The sequence below is a fragment of the Gobio gobio genome (genome assembly GCF_949357685.1).
Source record: "Gobio gobio genome assembly, chromosome: 15".
Taxonomy (NCBI): Eukaryota; Metazoa; Chordata; class Actinopteri; order Cypriniformes; family Gobionidae; genus Gobio; species Gobio gobio.
The window spans coordinates 53,830,138-53,852,684 of record NC_137108.1 but is presented as its reverse complement, the minus strand read 5'-3'; the positions used below and the strand labels follow the sequence as shown (position 1 = coordinate 53,852,684).

The following is a 22,547-nucleotide window of genomic DNA, read 5'->3' as shown; positions in this document are numbered from 1 at the left end:
ATTTGTTCAAACAATGATGTGATTTTGGGGCGGGACTATGTATTTGTCCAACCAATGATGTGATTCTGGGGCGGGACTATGTATTTGTTCAAACAATGATGTGATTTTGGGGCGGGACTATGTATTTGTCCAACCAATGATGTGATTCTGGGGCGGGACTATGTATTTGTTCAAACAATGATGTGATTTTGGGGCGGGACTATGTATTTGTCTAACCAATGATGTGATTTTGGGGCGGGACTATGTATTTGTCCAACCAATGATGTGATCTTGGGGCGGGACTATGTATTTGTCCAACCAATGATGTGATCTTGGGGCGGGACTATGTATTTGTTCAAACAATGATGTGATTTTGGGGCGGGACTATGTATTTGTCTAACCAATGATGTGATTTTGGGGCGGGACTATGTATTTGTCCAACCAATGATGTGATTTTGGGGCGGGACTATGTATTTGTTCAAACAATGATGTGATTTTGGGGCGGGACTATGTATTTGTTCAACCAATGATGTGATTTTGGGGCGGGACTATGTATTTGTTCAAACAATGATGTGATTTTGGGGCGGGACTATGTATTTGTCTAACCAATGATGTGATTTTGGGGCGGGACTATGTATTTGTCCAACCAATGATGTGATTTTGGGGCGGGACTATGTATTTGTTCAACCAATGATGTGATTTTGGGGCGGGACTATGTATTTGTTCAACCAATGATGTGATTTTGGGGCGGGACTATGTATTTGTCCAACCAATGATGTGATTCTGGGCAGTGTTAATTTTGACAGCAAATTTTGATTTAGTTTTAGTCATATTTGAGTCTCCTGAATTGTTTTTAGTCTAGTTGTTGTCTCCTAAAATCTATTGAGTTTAGTTAAATTGTAATACATTAAGCATTTAAGCATTACATAACCGACTGTCACTTGAACTGACATTTTGAGATCATTTTGACATTAAAAATATAAAAATTGTTTGACCGGACCAACAGATTTTATCCATACAACTAAAATTATTCTCAAATTGTGTTTTCATCTCAAGCTAAATATGGAAGTAGCTTGCTGTGTGAACACACAAAACAATTATGGACATGATTCGAAAAATAAATAAGAAAAATATTAAATAAAAAACATTATCAAACTAAAATATACTACAATCATTTCACTGAAAAAATGTGTTTGTTTGTGTGTGTGTGAGTGAGTGTCTGTATAAGTTTGAGTGAGTCTGTTATATTTTAATAATTTGAATGGATGGACAGATTTTATCCATACAACAAAAATTATTCTCAAATTGTGTTTTCATCTCAAGCTAAATATGGAAGTTGTCGTGACCTGAATGGTCCTGTGACTGTTAGTGATTATGATCATGACACGTCTGAAGTGTGTAAACTGGAGAGATTGTGTGTGTGTTTGTTGTGGTTTATTCAGAGAAACGCCTCTGTGAGAGTCAGTGCTGGAAACAATGACTGAACACGTCGACATGAGCGCAGATCATGTGATAAACGCTCCAGAAAACTCAAATATTAGGACTTTAAAGACTAACAGAGGCTAGTGAAATCATTCTCTGCTTTACACACTTGTGAAACACACACTTCTGTTCACAGCTCTGGAAATCACTGCAGTTTAAACAACACACTCATTTCTCCAGCATGTGTGAAAACACCTGGACATAAATCGAGCAGGTAAAAATAAAAAGCTCAGTGTTTTGAGAAAGAAATTAATTCTGTTCATTTCAGTTTATAGTGTAAATATACACTGAAGACGAGCTTTAGTTCTGTAGCGCTTTACTCAATAGTTATACATTCTGTAAAGTGTGAAGTTTTACTGACAAACATAAATCTGTTTTATTTACAACATTTAACAAATTCGTTTGCCCATTTAATCTTAAGATCTTGAGGTTAATGACTCAATGATTACGCAGGGCAAGGGGAGGAGGTGGGACGCTGGAACATCTGAGGCGGAGGAGAGGAAGGCAGATGTTTATACTCTGGCTGATGAACGAAAGATTAGATGGGCTCGCTCCTCCATAAAGTGTGTGTGGGCATGTTTTTGTGAAATATCAGGACACAAATGTGTATAATGACATGGGTATTACAAAAAGAGGGTGAAATATGAGGACGTTCCCCATGCTCTCACTTTTCAAAATGCTTATAAATCACAGAATGAGGTTTTTTTCACAGAAAGTGAACTGCACAGTCTCCTGTGAGGGCTAGGGGCAGCGTGTGTGTGTGTGTGTGTGATGAGTAGGGGCAGTGTGTGTGTGTGTGTGTGTGTGTGTGTGATGAGTAGGGGCAGTGTATGTGTGTGTGTGTGTGATGAGTAGGGGCAGTGTGTGTGTGTGTGTGTGTGTGTGTGTGATGAGTAGGGGCAGTGTGTGTGTGTGTGTGTGTGTGATGGGTAGGGGCAGTGTGTGTGTGTGTGTGTGTGTGTGTGTGTGTGTGTGTGTGTGTGTGTGTGTGTGTGTGTGTGTGTGTGTGTGTGTGTGTGTGTGTGTGTGTGTGTGTGAGGGGTAGGTTTAGGGGCAGTGTAAGGGGATAGAAAATACGGTTTGTACGGTATAAAAACCATTACGCCTATGGAATGTCCTCACATTTCACAAAAACATACATGTGTGTGTGTGTGTGTGTGTGTGTGTTTGTGACCTGTGTTGTTTGCGCATATGTGTGTGTGTGTGTGTGTGTGTGTGTGTGTGTGTGTGTGTGTGTGTGTGTGTGTGTGTGTGTGTGTGTGTGTGTGTGTGTGTGTTTGGATGAGTGTGTGTGTGTGTGTGTGTGTGTGTGTGTGTGTGTGTGTGTGTGTGTGTGTGTGTGTGTGTGTGTGTGTGTGTGTGTGTGGATGAGTGTGTGTGTGTGTGTGTGTGTGTGTGTGTGTGTGTGTGTGTGTGTGTGTGTGTGTGTGTGTGTGTGTGTGTGTGTGTGTGTGTGTGTGTGTGTGTGTGTGTGTGTGTGTGTGTGTGTGTGTGTGTGTGTGTGTGTGTGTGTGTGTGTGTGTGTGACCTGTGCTGTTTGCGCATATGTAACATATAGTAACCATGGCAACACTAGAGCCGCTTTAATATCTAATGTGTTTTATTAGACTCAGGATCTTTGATGGACAGAAACTCATCATTGTCCTCCAGCTCAACACAGTTAGTCTGATTGTGTAAATCTGGAGTTGTTGATTTACCGCCTAATATGATCTCACTCACGCCAGTGTGAACAAGTGTTTCACCACACACTTTACCACACACACACACGAGCGGAAGAAGCGGAAGCGCTTGTCTGACAGAATAAAAGCGCCGCAAAATCCAGGTGTCATCAAACTACGGAAAATTACATATTGTGCCTTAAAATCTGGCTGAGTTTAAACAATTATGAAACACAAGCAAATGTATAAACCATCAAACATGTAAAATATCATACAAAAAATGATTATTAATCAGAGTAAAATGAGATACACTCAAAAAAAAGGTTCTATATGGCACCAAAAATGATTATTGGCTCGTATTCATAGGGGAACCTTTTTTAGTGCTATATAGCACCAATTTTGGTTCTTCAGTGGTTCTTCAGCGGTTCTTCACCGGTTCTTTGACTAAGGTGTTATATAGCACTAAAAAAGATTCCACTATGATTACGAGCCTTTTTTTTTTTGAGTGTACAACACATAACTTGCCACTTTCAGTTCACATTTTGTTACACAATCATTGTCTTAATGCATGTCGATGAGGTTTTGAGTTTACTTGAGACAAAATATAAACATTTTTGGAGCATAAAAACCAAAAGTTGCTCATTTAAAGCAGCTTTAGATGCTTGAAATCAACATGAAATGCTAGAGAAAGCAGGCATTTATGACTGGAAACCTCATGGTTTCTGAAGCCGCGCGTGAGGAGTAATAACGCATGAAGCATCCGTAGGAGGCGCTATAGAGCCGCGCCAATAAATCCCGCAGCATCACAGGTGCTTCAGTCAGTCAGTCAGTCATCAGTCGGGTTTACCTTCATTCACGAGCCTCACTCATCCGGACCGGACTCTCTCTCTCTCTCTCTCTCTCTCTCTCTCTCTCTCTCTCTCTCTCTGAATGCAAGCGCGTTTCTCCTGAATCTGTGGAGGAAATGAAGATTAAACTGGTGAGTTATTGATCTACTGATGCTTCATGTTATAACGCTTCGTTGTATTTTCCATATTATTAACTGACTGTCAATCAACTTTAACCCCTCAGGAGAAAAATACATAACAGTGACAGATAAATAAATAGTTATTAGGCTAATATTAAAAAAATAAAACCGACTATAAAAATAAGAATTAGAAAACGTTCGCGTTTTACACACGAAAACATCCTTGCAACGTTTTGGATGTTTAGATATGATTAAAAAAAAATATGCTAACCTAATAAAAACATTCTTAAAATTGTTTTGAAAAAACTCGAAGAGAACCGCGAACGCGTCCTTCAAATACATACATTTAAAAAATACAAAGTTGTGCAAATGTGTGCATTTTTATGTTTAATATGACTTCATTTTTAAAGATTAATAAACGCTACTAGGCATAAACTGGCCTATTTTTGTTCGACCATTATCGTAAACATTAAGTTTATGATAACAATTATTTCAATTATATAACGCCAAAGTTATGCGTTTAAATTTTTATCATTGTTGTCTTTGTAAATATATGTTTGATGTGTCTGAAATCAAATCTAAAGTATGTTGATTGGGACATTTGTTCAGTCATCTCGACGGTAAAAGCGGTCTCAGTCAACCTGAATTCACCCTAAAGTTTAATCATTTGTGATTACAAAATCTTTATTATTTATCCATCATCGGAGGAGATTTGAACTGGAGAATAATAACACGAACAGGTAAATATAAAGCGGATAGTGACATAATATTTAATTAACAATTTATTTATGAATGCAATTAAATGATACTGTTTAGCTGCACATGTTAGAAAATAAAAAAGTGATAGGCCGTTTTGGAAAATATGATATTTAATCTAGCCTTTTTTATGAACGAACAAAATATGGCAAATAAACGTCGCGAAATGTTTAATTTGATAGCTAATGTACGATGAAAACAAATACACGTTCACTTAGATTAAATCATTTTATTTAATGTTTTTTAATTGCCATATTTGTTTACTATTTTTTAGACCCAAACAGTTTCGCTTTGTTCTAGCCTATATATATATATATATTTATAACTGCAACCGATGCGTTTAAAGCCAAAGCGATCGACATTATAGAAACAATAGGTGCGTTATAATAGGTTAACATCTAATATTAATCTCGATTTGATTGACATACACACATTATTTCTGTCGTTCGCAGTGATGCCGAGACGCGCGACAGTCACTGCCGGAGATCGAATTATCAAACTTCAGGATTCGGATCAAGAATTCGGGTCCGAACATGCCCGGGGAAGGATCCGGTTCTGCGCTGGACAACGGGAAAGTTTCCCCGATCATTTGTGAAGATGAAGTGACGAGCAGCGGCCGGTACATACTCGACGGGCTCGGGTCCAATCGATACTTCATGATGGGCTCTACGCAGCCAACGCAGGACAGTTCGAGTCCGTGTTCCTTGTTTCCGTACACGGGACAAACGGGAGGCGTGTACGCCGGTTCGGACGGATCGCGCTACGCGGCGTCGCTGCACTACGGCTCGGTGCTGCCGTCCGCGGGCTTCTGTCCGTCTCTGTGCGCGGGACGCGGTGACTTCGGCACGGGCTATCAGTTCGGACACGCTTCTGGAAACACCTACCACTCGTATCAAGGCTCCGGGTCCGGCATCGGCTCCATGGCCCTTCCCGGAGCGGGACTCCGAGCTCAGGTGTATCTCTGCAACCGGCCGCTGTGGCTCAAGTTCCACCGGCACCAAACAGAGATGATCATCACCAAACAGGGCAGGTGAGAGCGGCTCACGCGGCAATTCAACAAATACATCTGGTATTATTATTATTACTAAATCTAGTTTTATTCAGCCTAAAGGAAGGCTACACTCTAAAAATGCTGAGCTGTTCCAACCGTTGTTTGGGTGGACAAAACCGTTAAACCGTTTGGGTTTAAAACTTAATTTAAAAATTTAAACCAACGGTCGGTTTTGCCCATATTTGAACCAAACATCGGTTGGAACAACCAAGCATTTTTTAGAGTAGCCAATACATTTTTAATGTGTAGGCATGGGCAAAATTAAATAAAAAAAATAAAAAAACAGCTTTAAATCGTCTTATAACAAACAAAAACAAACAAACAAAAAACTCGCAAACAGACGTGTTACTATAGCAACAGTAAGCGCGCTTAAGTATTGTCATAAATATAATTTATTGATTTGTATAGGCTACATTTAATATTTATTTAAATATTTAAAATATTTAAAAAGCTGCGCTGACCAGAAACAGGGGCTCCAAACGACAATTCATGTCGAATTAAAAAAAATGTTTTTTAAAAAGTGCTCCTCAAAATAGAAGTTACATTTATGCAGTTAGTTAGCGCTTTTATCCAACACGACTTACAAAAGATTAATAAAGCATTCATCGAAGAGCCAAGGTTTCTTAGACAACCAGCTAGAGGTGAGAAGAAATTAAGAGAAGAATATTATTATTATTATCATTATTTATTTGTGAGTGCATTGGTTTAAGACACCCCTGAAAACTGCTTTAATCCGCAATTTTGATAATTAATTCAGAATATGTGGCTGAAGAATGATTTGTGTGTTTTTAATTCCTGCACAGGCGGATGTTCCCTTTCCTCAGTTTCAATATTACCGGCCTGAACCTGACGACGCATTATAACGTGTTTGTGGAGATTGTTTTAGCGGATCCGAACCACTGGAGATTCCAGGGCGGGAAATGGGTCACGTGCGGGAAAGCCGACAATAACATGCAAGGTATGGCAGAACACAATTAATATGCTGTTATGAGTATTAGCCTACTATTATTATTACTGAGCTGTTGTGTTTTATTATTTTAGGGAATAAGATTTATGTCCACCCCGAATCGCCGAACACAGGCGCTCATTGGATGAGACAAGAGATTTCTTTCGGGAAACTGAAACTAACAAACAACAAGGGAGCAAATACCAACACTGCACAGGTGAACAATACGCATTTACTTTAAGAGTAGAACAAATGTATGCTTTAATCATTACATTACATTAGATTTGAGAAGAGACACGTTTACAGTTTATGTCAAGTTACATTTATTTAATTAGCAGACGCGTTTATCCAAAGCGACTTACAGCAAGCGATTCATTTCGAAGAGGCAAATTAACACGAGAAGTGATCAAAATATAAACTTTCAGTCATTGAGTATCATAAACTAGAATATGGGGTGATTAAAGTAAAGTAAAAGGATAGAAGTTTAGGTTTGGTGCTTCTACATCAGTGTTATTCAGCTCTGATTTTCTTGGATTTTAGGGATGTGTTATGGTTAGTTTTAGAGGTAGGGATATATAGTTAGGACTAATTTATCTTTGAGGGAATGTTTTCCAGGATCCAGATTGAACGTCTAACTTGCCAAACTCACCATTAAACCTGTGCTTTGTTTACTTGAAAATACTGTGCAGTTATTAGTCTAATCTGTGTCTCCAAATCAGATGATTGTCCTTCAGTCTCTACACAAGTACCAGCCGAGGCTTCACATCGTTGAAGTGTCAGACGACGGGACGGAAAGCGTGGGACGAGACTCGAAAACTCAGATCTTCACCTTCCCGGAGAACCAGTTCATCGCTGTTACGGCTTACCAGAACACTGATGTACAGCCTTTCTTTTCACTGTAGAAAAAAGTTGCTGCCTTAAAGGGATAGTTCACCCAAAATTGAAATCCCCCTCAAGCCATACAAGGTGTATATGACTTTCTTCTTTCAGACGAACACAATCGGAGATATATAAAAAATAACTCCTGGCTAATCCAAGCTTTATAATGGGGGTCAAGATTTTGATGGCCAAAAAAGTGCATCCCTCCATCATAATCCATACGGCTCTGGGGGGTTAATAAAGGCCTTCTAAAGCGAAGAAAAAATCCATATTTATATCTTTATATACTGTAATCTCTAGCTTCCGCCAACTGCCGTATGTGTGTTCACAAGAGACTGGTGTAGGAGTAGAGTAAGCTCAGGAGAGAGTCGACGCCCACAAACTCAAGCTCCTCCCACATTTCTCTTAAAAAACTCTCATTTTAGACTTCGTGACTGGTGTCTTGTTTTGCTCTTTCCTCTGCGCTTACACGTTCGTCAATGCGTCGGGTCAGAGGTCACTCTTTCACCGAAACTAGACTTGCATACGCCCTAACGCCCACATGGATATTTTTTCTTCGCTTCAGAAGGCCTTTATTAACCCCCAGAGCCATATGGATTACTTTTATGGTGGAGGGACGCACCTTCAAAATCTCGACCCCCATTCACCGCCATTATAAAGCTTGGAAGAGCGAGGACATTTTTTAATATAGCTCTGATTGTGTTCGGCTGAAAGAAGAATGTCATACACACCTAGAATGGCTTGAGGGGGAGTAAATCATGGGCTAATTTCTGTATAAAACAATGGACTTAGTGTCCGTTACGTCCCCTGTAGGTTTCTGAAGAGTATTTTTGAAGCCTAAAGTGGGCGGAGCTCGCCGTCGCCATCACTGAGGTGATGAGTTTGCTGAAACCAGTAGCGGCAATCCACCTGTCACTCAAGAGGCTCCGCCCTTAATTATGCAAAACTTTAAGGCTTAATATAATTTAAAAGGATGAGTTGTAAAAAAAATTCACCCCCTCACAGTCGTCATGAAGAGCCATATAGACCAAAACCAATTTTTGTCCCAGACTGTAAACATGTGTTCTTCTGCTGTAAAGTTATTACATTTTAACATGAGCTCAATGAGATTCTGCTCCTTCTGGAGTCTGCCTCTAGTGGCCAGTCCATGAACTGCAATTTAACTCACTTCCATATTGGCTTCAAGAGAGAAAGCGGAAGGTTGCCGCTTGGGTTTCATTTATGGTAGAACTATCCCTTTACATTTTTAAGTATGTTTAAGTAATTTCACCTTAAATGACATTACATTGACTTAAAAAATTAGTTGAATCTTGTATAACTTACAAAAAAGTTGCTTACATTATTTTGATGAGTTAAAGGTGCAGTGTGTAAGTTTTAGCGGCATCTAGCGGTGAGGTTGCCGGACGCGAATGACGCGATTTGCGCGAGTGATTTACATGTTAAGTCAATGCGGTGCGATTCACGCGAATGAGGCGGCGCGAATTGAGCATTTGACGCGTGATTCGGGCGAATGGTGCGAATCGCCCGAGTTCAAAAATCTGAACTTTGGCGGATATTCGCGCCGCGTTAACCAATCAGGAGCTTGCTCTAGTAGTGACAACAATGAGGAGAAAATCTGTATTATTAAAGCAGCACTAGGTAACTTTTCAACCTTTATAATATATTTTCAAACCTCTTGTGATGATACATCGACTTACAATAGGTTGAATGACATGTTTGCCATAGCCTGACGGGGTCTGTATCGTTTTTAATCGTACTTTTAAACTTCGGGTTTCGGGTAGTAACCCGAGAAAAAAAAGAACTACAAAATTTGACTGCTTTACGGCATATACGTCACTTCCACCACCACTTCCTTAAATTCGGACGTGCGAGCCCAACTATAATTTGTTTGCCGAATGTTATAGTCATGGCCGAAGCAGCACAGAAAAATAAGAAAGCAAAGGTTTTGTCGGAGGAAAGCAAAAAGAGGAAAGGAGAAAGTGATGGGATTAAAGGCAGGAGGATCAGCATTGGCCAGCGTTTGCTCGTTGGCGTGAGCTGAAAGAGGAGGGGCTACATTCTGGCAAGTAAATACATAAGACGTACAAAATCATATTTTAGGATACCTAACATGTCTGTGATATTTGTTTATTTGTCTTTCCTCAAGCTATAATGCAAATCGATTTTTCAAATTTGCAGATTCATCTATGGTAGCTTGATATTATAATATTGACGATGTATGGTTATTACCTACCCCTCAAACATTGAATTGAAGTATCATATCGATTCCGTAAAACGGGAACCAATAGACTAGGCTACTATAATGACGCTGGCTTGTAAACGTGAGCATCGCGATCATTTGACGTTTGAAAAAAATAAAACCCATGAAATTATATTCATATGACATGCTGAAACATATGCCACTGTACCTGGGATGAAGACATTTCACACGCGACGCAAGCAGAACACGCATGTGAACTCCTGCAGTGTTCAGGGCTATCATAGTTGTCATGTCAACAAATGCTCGTGCGATGCATCCGCTGATGTAGAACGACAGTTTACGACAGTAGTAGAGGACAGTACTGTTTGCCAACTGTAGGGGGACCCCGAGAGCAAAAGCTACCTAGAGCTGCTTTAATATCTGTTTCCGACAATATGATTATCACTGTGATAACATGAAATGACATGAAACGCAACCCAGTCTCTTTTTGTTAAATGCAAGTTTATGTTTGATCAATAATACAAAAGTATAAGTAAAAGGTATAACAAGCTATACATGAAATAAAGCAAACAATTCAGTCAAACATTCAAAGTCAGTGCTAGTCGGCTACAACGCTAACGTAAAGTTAAATAGCCTAAAAATAAAAAAGTAATGAACCTTCACTTTGCCCTCAGCCTAAACGATTTGCCAGGGAACAAATTATAGATCCATGAGAGCAAAGATCAGCCGTTAGATCCACACAAGACGAATTATAGCTCAACAAACCAGAGCCAGCGGCAGACGGCAGAAGGACTGGCCGAGGAAAGGCTGCTCTCGCCGGGGTTAATGAGCGCCGCTGATCACCTCACAACTCCAAAAACGGCAGATAAAATGTTCAAATAGGCGCTCTTTTTATAAATAAACCACTTATTTGAGCTTTAAACAACTACATTATTGCCTGAAAAAGTCTTAAAACTACGTTTTATCACACATTAACAGTAGATTTTAACAAAAAAGACGTGTAAACACAGCCCATGTCAGACATTTCACAACGAGACGAGCCGCTGACAGAAGCCTCGCCCATGACGCAAATTCGTTTCTGTTGTGAAGTGAATGTCACGCGAATGTTCAAGCGTCCAACTTTGCGCGAACAGTGCAAATTTTTCGCGTCATTCGCGTCCAGTGTGAACGCTACATAAGGGGACCTGTGGTGTGTGTAGATAGAAACGACTCATTCTAAGCTAATAAAAACGTAACGGTTCATTATGTAAGGTCTGAAAACATAGTTATGCATATTATATTGCATTTCTGTCAATAGATCCTCATAAATACTACACCCTGCACCTTTAATCATATTGATCATAAGTGTGAGCATGAATAAAGGTGCATGTCTTTCTTCTAGATCACTCAGCTCAAGATCGACCACAATCCTTTCGCGAAAGGCTTCAGAGATAATTATGACTCGTGAGTATGTGCATCACAGAGGTTTCGCCACAATTATTCGCGCTTGATTCTAACATGCATTGGACTTTCAGGATGTACCTTCCGGAGCGGGAAAGGCTGACTCCGTCGCCGTCAGACTCGCCGCGCGCGCAGCAGATCGTCCCGAGCGCGCGCTACGCCATGCAGCCGTTTCTGCAGGATCAGTTCGTGGGCAATCGGCTGTACGGCGGAGAACGGACGGTCCCGCAGACCAACGGCTTGATCTCTCCTCCGGCGGAAGATCCTGCGGCTCAGAGGTGGCTGGTCACTTCAGTGCAGCAAACTGGCGGGAGCAAGCTGGAGCTGACGGCGTACGAGGGCGATTATTCCAGTTCCTTGTTGCCGTACAGCTTCAAATCTTTACCTCTGCAGGGCGCGCACTCGCTGGGCTACTATCCCGACGCCGCCTTCGGATGGGGCACGAGGAGCTCCTACCCCAGGAAAGTGCCATGGTCACCCAGGCCGAGTCCCACAGACGTCTCCAATGACCACATGCCTGACAAGGACAAACCTCGGGAGGACGGCACCTTCGGCCAGACCTGGATGGAGGCCGCAGCATCTCTGAAGCCTTCGGACTCTGTTGAACCCAGCATTTACTCGGTCGTGTGCAAGAGGAGGCGGATCGAGTCCGGGACAGAAAACTCTCCCACGCTCAAGTGTGACGAGTCGGACAACTTTAACAAGGACTCTTCCTCCTCCTCCTCCTCCTCCTCTTCCTCCAAGGCGATCAGCTATTACACTTTCTATGCGGGCAGTTAGAAAGCTCCAGTTTAAAAGATCCAGATCTCATGAAAGTGCATATCTATAGTAGGGGTTGAACGACTTCTGATTTTTTAAAGTCGACATTTACGTAATGAAAGTCGAGTCGAGTAGTCACTGATGACGTCATTAACCCTCTGGGGCTCTTCGGTCATTTCTGACCCAAATAATTTTTTTTTTTAAATCGTAGCTTCACCGGAATGGTCCGAAACACTTTATTGGTACTTGGTATATGAACATCCAAAAAAATTGGGGACAGGATTTGAAAAGTCTAAGTGGTCGTAAAAAAAAAATAGTCACACTCAGGACCTTCGGGTCAAAAATGACCCCCATAGGAAATTAACGGGAAATTGGCAAAAATATGAAAATACAGTTTTTTTGTGCATACAATCTACAAATCAGCCAGGATGCAGAAAAAAAGACTCAACAGTGAAGATCTCTAAAACATCAAGAGTGCAAAACAGACACACACACTTATACACACAAAAACACACGCTCACACAAATTAGCGCGTGCCATTCCAAAAGCTAATTGTGTGTGTGTGTGAGTTTTTTTGTCTGTTTTGCACTCTTGATGTTTTAGAGATCTTCACTGTTGAGTCCTTTTTTTCTGCATTCTGGCTGATTTGTAGATTGTATGCACAAAAAAACTAATTTCCTGTTCATTTCCTATGGGGGTCATTTTTGACCCGAAGGTCATGATTTTTTTTACGACCAATTAGGCTTTTCAAATCCTGTCCCCAATTTTTTTGGGGTGTTCATATACCAAGTACCAATATAGTCACCAAGTTTCAGACCATTCCGATGAAGCTACGTTTTTTTTTTATTTTTTTTTTATAAAACGCAAGATCCACAATAGTGGTAAAAATGTGCTATTGCATGATAAAAATGCTCAATATGTCCACCGGATGGCACCGATCTCATTTAAAAAATTGCTTTCATGAGGCCTAGGCTTGACTCTAAAATGAAATACAGCTTTAATAAAAAAAAAAAAATTATATATATATAATATATATATTTTGTATCTTAATCCCGCCCCCCGGGTCATTTTTGACCCGAAGGTCCTGAGTATGACCCATAAATGAAGAACCCCAGAGGGTGAATGAGCAAATAAGCCTCGAGCTGAGACTGAGCACCTATGGCGTCTGACACAGCACAGGACTAATGCTCCTACACAGCTTTTGTTTATCAATTGTCTTTGGGTCGTTATATTTCTCACAGATTTCTGCTCGTTCTGAATCAGCCCAGTAAAGATTAAGCTACATTAACACGAAAGCATTAGTGAGAGAGCGATTGCGTGTGTCCCTTTTCTCATGTCCGGGTTTCTCTGAAGCTCGGAAGATAGTTGGGTTAACTTTTATACGGATTACCGGCACATCCGGGAACTTAACTGTCAATTTCGTCACCGCCACCAAAATAATCTAGACTTCTCATAGACTTCAATAATAGATAGCGGCAAAAAAACTACGTCCGGAGAATAAAGGGACATGTTTTTAAATTGACCAAATTAAGTGTGGATGTATTTTTCACGCTCTATGGCAGGGTGGACGTATAATTACTTGACATGTTTAATTTTAGTGAGTTATTCACGCCTGCCGCCTGTGTGCAGACGGTGTTTTGTGCCGCTATTTTGTATTGAAGTCTATGGGAAGTCTAGTTTATTTTCCCCTTCAAAGGGGCGGTAACGAAAGACATTGACCGCTGAGTTCCCGGATGTACCGTAGTGCGTATGTGTGTGTGTTACAATGCAGCGTCGCATTAGTTTAAAACGGCGATTAACTTACCTGTACAATATAAGTTCCTTCTCCCGATCAATTCAAAGCATGTTATAATCAAACAGCTCTCTCTGAGTATGCCTTTATTTGTCATTTTAACTGTTGTGCGTGTCAGGAAATGGCGTATCCTGTTGCGCCCTCTATAGGCCAGCGACTAGTCGACGTCAAGCTCAAAACGTCATGGCATAGCATTAAAGTCGACTAGTCTGTGCAACCCCTAATCTATAGCACAAATAGTTTTTATCGTGCATGTATATGCAAAAATTTGTTGTGTAATACGCACGCATCCAAGGGGCATGTAAAAATAGTTTTTGCGTATAAATTGCATGATAAATACAATTCGTGTGCACTTTCGTGAGATTGTGTTGTTTTGAGAGGAAAATCCGCTTCATGAGTGTTCAAATTTATCAATTTGATCCTTTTGTAATTTATTAAAATCTCCCCCTAAAGCAACTTGTTTCTGTACTCGTCTAAAGTAAGATATGTCATTTTGAAAATGCTGTTATGTGTATTAAACGACTGCTGTTTTGGACTGGTATAGCCATTTTCTTTTAAATATACACTCTTAAAAATAAAGGTTCTTTACCTTAACATCCATGCAATCTTTACATTGCACAAAAGGTTCTTTAGATTATTCAAATGGTGCTTTTGTTTCCAGGACTGATCACTGAAGCCCCTTTTTAAACCTTTATTTTTAAGAGCATATTTTGAATAAATGATATGGGTGTGAAAGAAATATCCAGAAATTTAACAGAGGTTTGAAAACTGGTGCATTTTCACAACTGTGAAAAAAAGTCGAATTAATAAATCAAAATGCAAAAATGACACAGAAATCAATAACTCAAAATGAATCGGTGTTTGGTGAATATGGGAAATGGCAAATGAAACATCATAAATGATGGATTATTACACAAATCCAGAATAACCTCCACATTAGAAATATGACGGGTTACACTTCATTTGCACTGTAATAAAATCCCTGTAAAATTTACAGTATAAAAAAACAGCAGCTGTGGTTGCCAGAACTTTACCGTAAAAAATACGGCACTAACGTTTTAGGTTTTATGGGACAGCACCATATAATTTAAAGGTTTATGATGTAATAATAACGGTTAAAAACAGTTTATTTTACAGGTCAAAACCGTATCATTTAAAGGTTTATATTGTAATAATTACGGTTAAAAAAAAATTTTTTACAGTTCAAAAACGTATCATTTAAAGGTTTATATTGTAATAATTACAGTTAAAACGTTTATTTTACAGGTCAAAACCGTATCATTTAAAGGTTTATATTGTAATAATTACAGTTAAAAACGTTTATTTTACAGGTCAAAACCGTATCCTTTAAAGGTTTATATTGTAATAATTACAGTTAAAAAAATTAATTTTACAGTTCAAAAACGTATCATTTAAAGGTTTATATTGTAATAATTACAGCAAAAAACGTTTATTTTACAGTTCAAAACCGTATCATTTAAAGGTTTATATTGTAATAATTACAGTTAAAAACGTTTATTTTACAGGTCTAAACCGTATCATTTAAAGGTTTATATTGTAATAATTACAGTTAAAAACTTTTATTTTACAGGTCTAAACCGTATCATTTAAAGGTTTATATTGTAATAATTACAGCAAAAACCGTTTATTTTACAGTTCAAAACCGTATCATTTAAAGGTTTATATTGTAATAATTACAGTTAAAAACGTTTATTTTACAGGTCTAAACCATATCATTTAAAGGTTTATATTGTAATAATTACAGTTAAAAACGTTTATTTTACAGGTCTAAACCATATCATTTAAAGGTTTATATTGTAATAATTACAGTTAAAAACGCTTATTTTACAGGTCTAAACCATATCATTTAAAGGTTTATATTGTAATAATTACAGTTAAAACCGTTTATTTTACAGGTCTAAACCGTATCATTTAAAGGTTTATTGTAATAATTACAGTTAAAAACGTTTATTTTACAGATCAAAATCGTATCATTTAAAGGTTTATATTGTAATAATTACAGTTAAAACCATTTATTTTACAGGTCTAAACCGTATCATTTAAAGGTTTATATTGTAATAATTACAGTTAAAACCGTTTATTTTACAGGTCTAAACCGTATCATTTAAAGGTTTATTGTAATAATTACAGTTAAAAACGTTTATTTTACAGGTCTAAACCGTATCATTTAAAAGGTTTATTTTGTAATACTTACGGTTAAAAACGTTTCAAAACCGTATCATTTAAAGGTTTATATTGTAATAATTATGGTTAAAAACATTTATTTTACAGTTCAAACGTATAATTTAAAGGTTTAAATTGTAATAATTACAGTTAAAAACGTTTATTTTACAGGTCTAAACCGTATCATTTAAAAGGTTTATTTTGTAATAATTACAGTTTTAAAAAAAATTCTTTTACAGTTCAAAACCGTATCATTTAAAGGTTTATATTGTACTTATTACAGTTAAAAACAGTTATTTTACAGGTCTAAACCGTATCATTTAAAGGTTTATGATGTAATAATTACAGTAAAAAAAAAAAATTTACAGTTCAAAACCATATCATTTAAATGTTTATATTGTAATAATTACGAGTACACTATAAAACATTTACGGTAAAAAAATTGTATTTCATTAACTGAAATAATGTTAAATTCCCAACCCATTGAAATACTAATATCTATTATGTACCTTTGAAGAAACAGTTATTTCAATGAAAATACACCAAATGTGAAGATTCACGCAGGGAATTCTGGGAATGTCCATTTACGTTTTTTCACTGTAAATTACACAACGACTTGTTCTTTTGCAAAAACTCTAAAATGTAATTAAATGTAAGGTATTACCGTTATTCACCGTATATAGTACGGAAACTTTCTGTTAGCCAGTTAACTGTTTTTAACCGTAGCATTTTTACAGTGTTTTACCGTTAAAATCACAATCACTTTTTACAGTGTGGTAATACTTTATTTTACAGTGTCCTTGTTGTTACATGTACTTACCATATAACAGTAAATTATGCATAATTACATGCAACCATCCTAAGTACATGTAGTTAAATAATATTACTCAGTACTTAAATATATAATTACACTGTAACAATGACACCAATGGCAAGTGTAAGCCTTTATTTTAAGGTGTCATTGTTACAGTGTAGCCTAATCATACATTTTTGAGCAGTATTAATGTACTCATATAGGGTTTGGTTTGGTTTGGTTTGGTTTAGGGTTAGTTGCATTTAATTATGCCTAATTTAGTTATATTATAGTGTTATTTCTATAGTTTCTATTAGTGTTATTATTATAGTGTGTGTATTTCTGCACTGTAAGTGTTGAGGAAACTGCCCTCTAGTGGAAGAAACAAAGTAATGAAGTCTGAAAACGACCAGAACTTCATCTATACATCATTATTTTAATACAAATCTGCCAGATCATAAATGAATCATCAGAACCTGTTGCCTCGTTGTTTCCAGGATGATTTGGAGGCAGAAGTTTGGGTCTTAAGGAGGTTAATTTAAGACCAATTAAAGAAAATGTAAGGAATAAACTGAAGGGACGTCAATATGTTCTCTAAATGTGAACGTCTAAGCACACAAAGAGTGTTAGAGACACTTCAGAGTTTGAGAATACAATTTCCAACAGATCATTTATTCATTTTACAAAAGAAAGCTAATAAGTTCAAAGCTCGTCTCCAAACACTAGAATATGGAAATAACTTTTACTGAACCGTCTGATCACACTAAAGTCATGTCGTTTTTCAGGCGTTTGTCTTGTTTTCCAGTGTCTAAAATCTAAAAGATTCTTAAATCAAGACACATTTACTGGAGAAGTAAATTACATGAGATAAGAGATTTTATGATTAAAACAAGCAAATATCTGCCAATGTGTTCACAAAAATCAACTTCATTCAAATAAAAAAAATTATTTTCATATATTTCACAGATATTTGTTCTTGTTTTAATCATAAAATCACTTAATTTTGTTCAATTTCTCAGAAAACAATCATTTTGCATGTCAAGTTTACCTGCAATTTAATGTTGCAATTTATGTTGGTGCCTTATGAAATCCATTTTATTTATTTTTTTTGTTTTAGCTTTACTCCGTTTTAATGGTTAAATTACATGTTATAAATCAAAAAGCATGTCTAATGAATTTAAATCATGAAATTTAACAGCAGCACCTTTTGCGCTCTAGCGGTTAATAAACAGAACTGCGTGCGTCTCGCGGAAGAACATTTCAGCCGGAGCTACTTCTCTCTGTTTATGTCTATGGCGAGTCACGCAGGGACTGTGCTCCTCCGCAGCGGTTCCGGTGTGAAATAGTCCCAATATAAACACTTATTATAAGTGTACCATAAGGATTCAGGGTAAGACAAAAACACGGGTTGGAAAATGGATTAATGTTGTACATTCTCATTATATACTTTTTGTAAACCTTGAACACAAAAAAAGTTACGGAGTTTTATTATTATGAATCTAAAATTTGACAAATTCCGTGACATTTATACAGTAAATTCCTTTCATCCTATGAATGGATTCTGTAATTCCGTCCACATTTCCTGCATCACAGAAATCATAGGGCGCTGATTTAATGCCATGATATTGAATTTAAGACTTTCAGATCCAATTTAAGACATTTTTAAGGCCTTAAATTGTGGAAGGTCAAATTAAAACTTAAGACCTGTGGAAACTCTGCCAACAAAGGTACAATGGCACTCAAAAGTCTGGAATAATTATGATTTTATAATGTCTCTTATGCTCATTTATTTGATCAAAAATACAGTAAAAAGTTTGAAATATTATTATAATGTAAATCATCTGTTCTCTATGTGAATATATGGTAAAGTGTCATTTATTCCTGTGATCAAAGCTGAATTTATCATCTTCAGTGTCACATGATCCTTCACAAATCACTCTAATATGAGGATTTGATGCTCAACAAAATCAACCACAATAATAATGATTTTTTTTACAGCACCTATAAAACAGTTTATAAAGTGCTTTGCAGCATATATGTACATAAACATTCAAATGCATAAAAAGATAAATCCTTCATTAGTTAAATTGCACAGAAGAAGAGGAAGTGTGAGATCCTGAGTTCTCTCGGTCCGCGGACACAAACGCTTGCCTGTGACAAGATGGCCGCCAGAAAGCTTGCCTGTGACAAGATGGCCGCCAGTGATGACGTTAGAGACTCCGCCATCTAGCCTTTATTATGTATATCTATGGACAGATGTTTTCAGTCATTGCTCGCACCGCTCCTGAAATACTGACATCCTCTCCAGTTCAATCTGACTCAAGTCATAAACAACAGTTCTTATCATCAAATAATGCTAAAAAAGATATCAGAAATTATTCTAATGTGCAAAATATATCATGTCTTCCAGAAAGTCCTTTATCTGGAATAAATGAACGGGCTTAGACTTGGATGGGTTTCCTGTTGCGATGCAGTTCATCCTTCCATCTTTCCCATCTCGGATCAGAAGCTCTGGAGAGCGTTGAGCGTCGCTCATCCTGCAAAAACACAGAAAACACTCTTTCATTTCCTCGTAATATCCCCTGCAGCATCAGCTCTGAAACAGCTCAGATTCAGTCTCTCTAAACCTGGCTCTCAGTCTCCGCTCTAATTCATCCCAAAGCTGTTCTATCGGGTTGAGGTCAGGACTCCAGTTCCTCCACCAAACTCCTCATCCATGTCTTTATGGAGACGCTTTGTGCACTGGTGCATGCTGGGACAGGAAGGGGCCGTCCCCAAACTGGGCCCACAAATACGGGAACATGAAATTGTCCAAAATGTCTTGGTGACGCATTAAGAGTTACTTTCACTGGAACTAAAGGGCCAAGCCGTGAAAAACAACCCCACCCCATAACCCCCCCCCCCACCACCAAACTTTACACTTGGCACAATGCAGTCAGTTAAGTCCCGTTCTCCTGACAACCGCCAGACTCGCCCATGGGATTGTCAGCAGTGTTGCCACAGTTACTTTGAAAAAGTAATCTGATTACTGATTACTCCTTAGTTACTTTACAGATTACTTGATTTTAAAAGTAACTAAATTAGATTACAAGTTACTTTATTAGTTACATTCAGCAGTTGCCGACAACACCCCCGCCGCCTCAACATAGAAATGACAACCGTTTTTGCCAACACTCACTTTATTGGAAGTGCATTTTTAACAGTAACGTTCAAAAATGTATCTCCTGACATTTTAAGTTGAAATTAAAAAATATTATCTGAAAAAAAACAAGTTTTACATTTTTTTTCGATTGCTAAAGGACTGTAGTCACATGTGCATAACGTCTCGGGTTATGACTATAACCCTTGTTCCCCGAGAAGGGGAACGAGACACTGCGTCATCGTGACGACACTCTGGGGAACGCCCCTTCGCGTAAAGCGTCTGAAGAAACTGTAGAATCAGCCCAATCCGATTGGTGTTGCGTGATGACGTCGTATGTGACGGCATACCCGGAAGATACAAAGAGACGTCTGAACGAAACAGAGATAGCGTTCTTTGCGATGAAGCGAGCGCTCTGATGATTGGGTGGACACGAGACGCAGTGTCTCGTTCCCCTTCTCGGGGAACAAGGGTTATAGTCATAACCCGAGACGTTCCCCTTCGAGGGAACTCGAACTGCGTCATCGTGACGACACTCTGGGGAACGAGTACCAACTATCCCGCACCAATCATACCCACCCCAGTGTGAAGCTGGAACCAGGCACAACTAGGGGACGAGCACTCTCGCGCCAGGCGTCTCAGGGAGATGCAGACTATAAAAACGAATGAAGGTGTGAGGAGTGGCCCACCCAGCTGCCTCGCAGATGTCTAGCATAGAGGCCCCAGAAAGGAGGGCTACCGAGGAGGCCATGCTCCTGGTAGAATGGGCCCTCACGGCTAAGGGTGAAGGCAGGTTGCGCACCCGATAAGCCATGGCTATAGCCTGGACAATCCAGTTACTAATCGTCTGCTTTGACGCAGGCAGCCCTTTCTTGGGTGAACCAAAACACACCAACAGCTGGTCTGACTTTCTCCACTGAGCAGACTTCTCCAGATAAATCCTCAATGCCCGCACGGGGCAGAGGAGGTGAAGTCTGCTCTCTTCCGCCGTCACGTGAGGTGGAGGATGGAATGCCTGGAGAACCACTGACCTTGCCCTGCTAGATGGCACCTTGGGCACGTAGCCCTGGCTGGGATGCAAGATGGCTTTAACCATGCCAGGGGCAAACTCCAGGCAAGTCGGCGTGACCGCCAAGGCCTGGAGGTCCCCCACTCTCCTCAGAGAAGTGATGGCAAGGAGAAAAGCCACCTTGAAGGTCAGTATTCTCGCCTCAGCCGACTCCAGCGGCTCAAAGGGGGCCTCAGCCAAACCCTCGAGCACCACTGCCAGGTCCCAGGTTGGGACCCTGGAATGAGCCGCAGGCCTCATCCTCCGAGCCCCACGGAGGAAACGTACAACCAGATGGTGCCTTCCCAACGTCGCATCACCTAAAGGTGCGTGGAAAGCCCCAATGGCAGCCACATACACCTTAAGTGTGGACGGGGAAAGACCGGCGGAGAAGCGGTCTTGAAGGAACTCCAGCACTGAAGCCACTGGGCAGTTAACTGGGTTCACCTCCCGCTCTCTACACCAAGTGGAAAATACATTCCACTTTAGGCTGTACAACCTCCTGGTGGATGGAGCTCTGGAACTGAGTAGGGTCTCCACAACACCTGCCGACAGGCCCTCTGCTAGGAACTGAGCCCCCTCAGGGGCCAGACCCAGAGATCCCATACCTCTGGCCGGGGGTAGAAAATCGTACCCCTGGCCTGAGACAGCAGGTCCCTCCTCAGAGGGACCTGCCATGGGGGACCGTCCAGCAGGTCGATGATGTCGGAGAACCATACTCGAGTGGGCCACCGGGGTGCTACTAAGAGAAGGCTGACGCCCTCCCGGCGGACACGTTCCAGAACTCCCGGGAGCAGAGCAATCGGGGGAAAAGCGTACAGACGCAGCCTCGGCCACGTCTGTGCCATGGCATCCAGCCCCAGAGGGGCCGGATGAGTGAGGGAGAACCACAGCGGGCAGTGGGACGTCTCTCGAGACGCAAATAGATCCACTTCCACCGGGCCCAGCCGCTCGCACATAGCCTCCACCACCTCGGGGTGGAGCCGCCATTCCCCGGGCCTCAGCCCCTGCCTCGACAGGATGTCTGCTCCCTGATTTTGGTCCCCGGGAATGTACATCGCCTTGAGGGATGACAACTTCCCCTGGGACCACAGAAGGACCTGATGCGCCAGTCTGCAAAGAGGGCGCGACCTCAGGCCCCCCTGATGGTTCAGATACGATACCGCCGACATGTTGTCGGATCGTATCAGGACATGGTGGCCGCGGAGGTCCGGGAGAAAGCTCCTCAGAGCCTTGAAGACCGCCAGCATTTCCAGGCAATTGATATGCCAGGAAGAATGCCGGGTCCCCCACAGACCCCTGGAAAAGCGGCCTTCCATGACCGCGCCCCAACCAGTGAGGGAAGCGTCTGTTGAAACGGACTTCCGGCAACACGACGCTCCCAACACTGGCCCCTGGGACAGGAACCAAGGTTTCTTCCACATGACGAGGGAACGAAGGCATCTGCGCGTTACCCTGATCATGCGGAAAGGAT

At 40.1% G+C, this 22,547-nt stretch overlaps 2 protein-coding genes across 2 annotated transcripts in view; one reads left to right on the top strand and one right to left on the bottom strand.

Moving 5' to 3' along the window:
- Window positions 1–5,375: 5,375 nt before the first annotated feature.
- On the top strand, window positions 5,376–12,138 carry eomesb (eomesodermin homolog b; the record flags this gene model as incomplete). The annotated part of the gene is made up of 6 exons (XM_079838161.1): window positions 5,376–5,872; window positions 6,697–6,851; window positions 6,935–7,056; window positions 7,559–7,717; window positions 11,300–11,361; window positions 11,433–12,138. 6 exons carry the CDS (start codon window positions 5,376–5,378, stop codon window positions 12,136–12,138), a joined length of 1,701 nt encoding a protein of 566 aa, XP_079694287.1.
- A 5,394-nt stretch (window positions 12,139–17,532) lies between these two features.
- LOC307138525 (uncharacterized protein) overlaps window positions 17,533–22,547 on the bottom strand; it is a 35,828-nt gene continuing 30,813 nt past the window's right edge. Inside the window, exon 8 of the mRNA XM_079836860.1 lies at window positions 17,533–19,423. Coding sequence (XP_079692986.1) covers window positions 19,328–19,423 — 96 coding nt within the window. The 3' untranslated portion in view covers window positions 17,533–19,327. The remainder of the gene's footprint in view (window positions 19,424–22,547) is intronic.